The sequence below is a fragment of the Siphateles boraxobius genome, unplaced genomic scaffold, assembly GCF_051911475.1.
Source record: "Siphateles boraxobius isolate OS27281-9 unplaced genomic scaffold, OSU_SipBor_1 72, whole genome shotgun sequence".
Lineage (NCBI taxonomy): Eukaryota > Metazoa > Chordata > Actinopteri > Cypriniformes > Leuciscidae > Siphateles > Siphateles boraxobius.
Window position 1 is genome coordinate 852,501 of NW_027509200.1, and position 7,097 is coordinate 859,597.

General features: G+C 55.2%; 1 protein-coding gene across 2 annotated transcripts in view; it reads right to left on the reverse strand.

Annotated features, from left to right (window-relative positions):
• Nucleotides 1-6,644, reverse strand: part of efcab14 (EF-hand calcium binding domain 14) — a 24,506-nt gene extending 17,862 nt beyond the window's left edge. For both annotated transcript variants that reach the window (XM_077217311.1, XM_077217310.1), the window contains exons 1-5: nt 6,028-6,644; nt 5,152-5,297; nt 2,194-2,339; nt 1,944-2,042; nt 1,754-1,864 (exon numbers count right to left, since the gene is read on the reverse strand). In XM_077217311.1, coding sequence (XP_077073426.1) covers nt 1,754-1,864; nt 1,944-2,042; nt 2,194-2,339; nt 5,152-5,297; nt 6,028-6,206 — 681 coding nt within the window. In that variant the 5' untranslated portion in view covers nt 6,207-6,644. The remainder of the gene's footprint in view (nt 1-1,753; nt 1,865-1,943; nt 2,043-2,193; nt 2,340-5,151; nt 5,298-6,027) is intronic.
• Nucleotides 6,645-7,097: the final 453 nt, after the last annotated feature.

Genomic DNA, 7,097 nt, shown 5'->3' on the forward strand with positions numbered 1-7,097 from the left:
ACGAGTATTGACGAGTGATGACGAGTGATGACGAGTATTGACGAGTGATGACGAGTATTGACGAGTGATGACGAGTGATTATGAGTAATGATGAGTGATGACGAGTGATGACGAGTGATGATGAGTGATGACGAGTGATGACGAGTGATGACGAGTATTGACGGTTGATGACGAGTGATGACGAGTATTGACGAGTGATGACGAGTGATGACGAGTCATGAGGAGTGATGACGAGTAATGAGGAGTGATGACGAGTAATGACGAGTAATGACGAGTAATGACGAGTAATGACGAGTGATGACGAGTCATGAGGAGTGATGATGAGTGATGATGAGTAATGACGAGTAATGACGAGTGATGACGAGTAATGAGGAGTGATGATGAGTAATGACGAGTAATGACGAGTGATGACGAGTGATGACGAGTAATGACGAGTAATGACGAGTAATGACGAGTGATGACGAGTGATGACGAGTGATGAGGAGTAATGACGAGTAATGACGAGTAATGACGAGTAATGACGACTAATGACGAGTGATGACGAGTGATGACGAGTGATGAGGAGTAATGACGAGTAATGACGAGTAATGACGAGTCATGAGGAGTGATGACGAGTGATGACGAGTGATGACGAGTGATGACGAGTGATGACGAGTCATGAGGAGTGATGATGAGTAATGACGAGTAATGACGAGTGATGATGAGTGATGACGAGTGATGAGGAGTAATGACGAGTGATGACGAGTGATGACGAGTGATGATGAGTGATGACGAGTAATGACGAGTGATGATGAGTGATGATGAGTGATGACGAGTGATGACGAGTAATGACGAGTAATGACGAGTGATGACGAGTGATGACGAGTGATGACGAGTAATGACGAGTAATGACGAGTGATGCCGAGTAATGAGGAGTAATGACAAGTAATGACGAGTAATGACGAGTGATGACGAGTGATGACGAGTCATGAGGAGTGATGACGAGTCATGAGGAGTGATGACGAGTAATGAGGAGTGATGACGAGTAATGAGGAGTAATGACGAGTAATGACGAGTAATGACGAGTAATGACGAGTGATGACGAGTGATGACGAGTGATGACGAGTATTGACGAGTGATGACGAGTGATGACGAGTATTGACGAGTATTGATGAGTGATGATGAGTGATGACGAGTGATGGCGAGTGATGACGAGTATTGACGAGGGATGACGAGTATTGACGAGTGATGACGAGTATTGACGAGTATTGACGAGTGATGACGAGTGATGACGAGTGATGATGAGTGATGACGAGTATTGACGAGTATTGACGAGTGATGACGAGTGATGACGAGTGATGACGAGTGATGACGAGTAATGACGAGTCATGAGGAGTGATGATGAGTAATGACGAGTAATGACGAGTAATGACGAGTGATGATGAGTGATGACGAGTGATGAGGAGTAATGACGAGTAATGACGAGTAATGAGGAGTGATGACGAGTAATGACGAGTGATGACGAGTGATGATGAGTGATCAGTAACGATGAGTGATGAGTAATGATGAGTATTGATGAGTAATGAGTAATGATGAGTGATGACGAGTGATGATGAGTGATCAGTAACGATGAGTGATGAGTAATGATGAGTATTGATGAGTAATGATGAGTGATGAGTAATGACGAGTATTGACGAGTGATGTTGAGTATTGATGAGTGATGATGAGTAATGATGAGTAATAATGAAACACACAGTGGAGGAGCGTCACGTACCGTTGTGTCCTCCAGCTGATCCTGTGCTTCTCTTCTCTCGTCCTGCACAGTCTGTATCATGGTGACGTCGTGCTGGAGGCTGGTGACGGTGCTGCCGATGGAGGCCACGCTCTGCACACACACACACACACACACACCGCTGTGAGTCACGTCTCTTCACACACACACACTGAGATGAACAGCAGCGCACCTTCTGCAGCTCCTCCACACTCCTGGGAAGAGCCAGAAGATCCGAGGAGGATTTAATGTTGGCCTTCAGATGATTGACAGCAGAATCCAGAGCACTGAGCTGCAGGAGACACACACACACACACACACATTAACACTGCTGCTGAACCAGCTCTGCTTTCAGGCGAGCTCATGAGGAGTTTCATCATGAGCCAGAGATCATCAGCATCTCTGACCCCGTCCCTCACACACACACACACACACACACACACCTTCTGGCTGATGTCGGTCAGGTTGGACCAGAGCTTGATCAGGCCTCTCTCTCCGCTCTCCATGTCCTCCAGCTTCATCTGTTCAGCCTTCAGCTCTTCACTGAGCGCCAGGATCTCGTGTGACGACAGCTTCTGACTGCTGTCCACTACACACACACACACACACACACACCAGAACAACATCAGACACTGCTCGCTCAGGCTCACGCTCAGGCTCACGCTCAGGCTCAGGCTCACGCTCACGCTCAGGCTCACGCTCAGGCTCACGCTCAGGCTCACGCTCAGGCTCACGCTCAGGCTCACGCTCAGGCTCACGCTCAGGCTCACGCTCAGGCTCACGCTCAGGCTCACGCTCAGGCTCACGCTCAGGCTCACGCTCACGCTCACGCTCACGCTCACGCTCAGGCTCACGCTCAGGCTCACGCTCAGGCTCACGCTCAGGCTCACGCTCAGGCTCACGCTCAGGCTCAGGCTCAGGCTCACGCTCAGGCTCGCGCTCAGGCTCGCGCTCAGGCTCGCGCTCAGGCTCGCGCTCAGGCTCAGGCTGAAGCTCAGGCTCGCGCTCAGGCTCAGGCTCGCGCTCAGGCTCGCGCTCAGGCTCAGGCTCAGGCTCACGCTCAGGCTCACGCTCAGGCTCACGCTCAGGCTCAGGCTCGCGGTCAGGCTCGCGCTCAGGCTCGCGCTCAGGCTCGCGCTCAGGCTCGCGCTCAGGCTCAGGCTCGCGCTCAGGCTCGCGCTCAGGCTCGCGCTCAGGCTCAGGCTCGCGCTCAGGCTCGCGCTCAGGCTCGCGCTCAGGCTCGCGCTCAGGCTCGCGCTCAGGCTCGCGCTCAGGCTCGCGCTCAGGCTCAGGCTCGCGCTCAGGCTCGCGCTCAGGCTCAGGCTCAGGCTCACGCTCAGGCTCGCGCTCAGGCTCGCGCTCAGGCTCGCGCTCAGGCTCGCGCTCAGGCTCGGGCTCAGGCTCGCGCTCAGGCTCACGCTCAGGCTCACGCTCAGGCTCGCGCTCAGGCTCGCGCTCAGGCTCGCGCTCAGGCTCGCGCTCAGGCTCGCGCTCAGGCTCGCGCTCAGGCTCAGGCTCGCGCTCAGGCTCGCGCTCAGGCTCAGGCTCACGCTCAGGCTCGCGCTCAGGCTCGCGCTCAGGCTCGCGCTCAGGCTCGCGCTCAGGCTCGCGCTCAGGCTCGCGCTCAGGCTCGCGCTCAGGCTCACGCTCAGGCTCAGGCTCAGGCTCGCGCTCAGGATCGCGCTCAGGCTCACGCTCAGGATCGCGCTCAGGATCGCGCTCAGGATCGCGCTCAGGATCGCGCTCAGGATCGCGCTCAGGATCGCGCTCAGGATCGCGCTCAGGCTCAGGCTCGCGCTCACGCTCAGGCTCACGCTCAGGCTCAGGCTCAGGCTCACGCTCAGGCTCGCGCTCAGGCTCACGCTCAGGCTCAGGTTCAGGCTCGCGCTCAGGCTCGCGCTCAGGCTCGCGCTCAGGCTCGCGCTCAGGCTCGCGCTCAGGCTCGCGCTCAGGCTCGCGCTCAGGCTCGCGCTCAGGCTCGCGCTCAGGCTCGCGCTCAGGCTCGCGCTCAGGCTCGCGCTCAGGCTCGCGCTCAAGCTCGCGCTCAGGCTCGCGCTCACGCTCAGGCTCACGCTCAGGCTCACGCACACGCTCACCCTCACGCTCACGCTCACGCTCACGCTCACGCTCAGGCTCACGCTCAGGCTCACGCTCAGGCTCACGCTCAGGCTCAGGCTCACGACTAAGGCTCGCGCTCAGGCTCGCGCTCAGGCTCGCGCTCAGGCTCGCGCTCAGGCTCGCGCTCAGGCTCGCGCTCAGGCTCGCGCTCAGGCTCGCGCTCAGGCTCGCGCTCAGGCTCGCGCTCAGGCTCGCGCTCAGGCTCGCGCTCAGGCTCGCGCTCAGGCTCAGGCTCAGGCTCACGCTCAGGCTCACGCTCAGGCTCACGACTAAGGCTCAGGCTCACGCTCAGGCTCACGCTCAGGCTCACGACTAAGGCTCGCGCTCAGGCTCGCGCTCAGGCTCGCGCTCAGGCTCGCGCTCAGGCTCGCGCTCAGGCTCGCGCTCAGGCTCGCGCTCAGGCTCAGGCTCGCGCTCAGGCTCGCGCTCAGGCTCGCGCTCAGGCTCGCGCTCAGGCTCACGCTCAGGCTCACGCTCAGGCTCACGCTCAGGCTCACGCTCAGGCTCACGCTCAGGCTCGCGCTCAGGCTCGCGCTCAGGCTCACGCTCAGGCTCACGCTCAGGCTCACGCTCAGGCTCGCGCTCAGGCTCGCGCTCAGGCTCGCGCTCAGGCTCGCGCTCAGGCTCGCGCTCAGGCTCACGCTCAGGCTCGCGCTCAGGCTCGCGCTCAGGCTCGCGCTCAGGCTCGCGCTCAGGCTCGCGCTCAGGCTCGCGCTCAGGCTCGCGCTCAGGCTCGCGCTCAGGCTCGCGCTCAGGCTCGCGCTCAGGCTCGCGCTCAGGCTCGCGCTCAGGCTCGCGCTCAGGCTCGCGCTCAGGCTCGCGCTCAGGCTCGCGCTCAGGCTCACGCTCAGGCTCACGCTCAGGCTCACGCTCAGGCTCACGCTCAGGCTCACGCTCAGGCTCACGCTCAGGCTCACGCTCAGGCTCACGCTCAGGCTCACGCTCAGGCTCGCGCTCAGGCTCGCGCTCAGGCTCGCGCTCAGGCTCGCGCTCAGGCTCGCGCTCAGGCTCAGGCTCGCGCTCAGGCTCGCGCTCAGGCTCGCGCTCAGGCTCGCGCTCAGGCTCACGCTCAGGCTCGCGCTCAGGCTCACGCTCAGGCTCACGCTCAGGCTCACGCTCAGGCTCACGCTCAGGCTCACGCTCACTCAGGCTCAGGCTCACGCTCAGGCTCACGCTCAGGCTCACGCTCAGGCTCACGCTCAGGCTCACGCTCAGGCTCACGCTCACTCAGGCTCAGGCTCACGCTCACTCAGGCTCAGTGTGTGTTGTGCGGTCAGACGTACTGGTGCGGATCTTGTCCTTCAGGGAGTCCAGGTCCGCTTTGAGTGCGATCTGCATCCAGATGAGTCCAGCACACGCCATGATGCAGGCGGCCAGCAGGATAAACACACACAGAGGATAACAGAGAGAGCAGCACTGCACTGAACTCCTGCACACACACACACACACACAGAGAAAGAGAGAGAGAGAGTTACATACACACAAACTCTCTTGTCCATCAGGACTTAACTGTAAACACACACACACACACTCTCTCTCTTGTTCATCAGGACTGAACTGTACACACACGCACACACACACACTCTCTCTCTCTCTCTCTCTTTCTCTATTGTCCATCAGGACTTAACTGTACACACACACACACACGCTCTCGTTCATCAGGACTGAACTGTAAACACACACTCAGGACTGAACTGTACGCACACTCTCACTCTCTCTCTCTCTCTCTCTCTCTCACACACACACACACACACTCTTTCTCTATTGTCCATCCGGACTTAACTGTAAACACACACTCAGGACTGAACTGTTCACACACTTTCTCTCTCTCTCTCTCACTCACACACACACACACACACTCTCTCTCTCTCTCTCTCTCTCTCTCTCACACACACACACACACTCTCTCTCGTTCATCAGGACTGAACTGTAAATACACACTTTCTTTCTCTCTCTCTCTCTCTCTCTCACACACACACACTCTCTCTCTCTCTCTCTCTCTCTCTCTCTCTTGTTCATCAGGATTGAACTGTACACACACACACACACACACACTCTCTCTCTCTATTGTCCATCAGGACTTAACTGTAAACACACTCGGGACTGAACTGAACTGTACACACACTTTCTCTCACACTCACACACACACACACACTCACGCGCCGAACAGGCCGCTGGGGCCGCCGCGGAACTCGCGCTCCTCTGATCCGGACTCGTCGCTCTGGCTGTCGGGCGGCTCTGAGCGCAGGAGCCGGTGTTTGCTCTTCCTGCGGGTCTCGCTCAGGCCGATCAGCGCGTTCAGCTCCTTCCTCTTCTTCATCTTCTTCTGGGGGCTCATCGCCTCACACACACCGCATTCACCGGACAGCCGTTAGCATCGCAGAGACAGCGTTTAATCCAGCGTTAGCACTAGCTCAGAGTGTCCATGATATAAACCGCTTATCCACAGAACACCGACACGCACACTGAACGATCGTGCTGTAACGTTAGTCAGAAACAACCGCAGAAAATCGTTATATCGTTATAATCCTGCGCGAGGCGACGCTAAGGAAATCATTCAGCAGTTTTACTAAACACTTCCTGTCAAGTCTAAATCTGATGTCATGACACAAACGTAAAGATAACACATATTCACGTTACACACACACGTGCCTATATATAAATATACTGTAGTTTAAGAATCAGAGCAGATCTGTCTTTTTCTCTTCAGAATGAACATATGAAAGATATGAGATATCCATAATCCATCCGATTCTGACAGGAAGCGCTTCTGATTGGAGGAACACATGAGGGCGTGTCATTGGGCATCTGACGTCATCACAATTATGCTGTAAATACATGTGCCTTTAAAAAACTGTTTTAAAGATTCTCAAGTAGTCAATGGGGTACATTGAATAAACAAAACCAAGACATTAATACATAAAATGAAACAGTGACCAATTTAAAAGTTTAATAAAAATATGAAAATGTTTACAAATAGAAACACATTTGACAGCTTTCTTAATTTTAAATATAACATTGTATTTACCTATCGTTGAACTTCTGATTTTAAAATTGAAAATCAAAAGGCTTTTTCCCCCCAAATTTACATTCATGAATGCTAAATTTAGCTAAAAGAAGTAGCAGATGAATTGAGTAACATTCGATTTGTCGAAGGAAAAAAGAACTAATAAAACATGTAAAGATGGACATGAAAAGAACAGACATCGGACCAAAAACACATGAAATA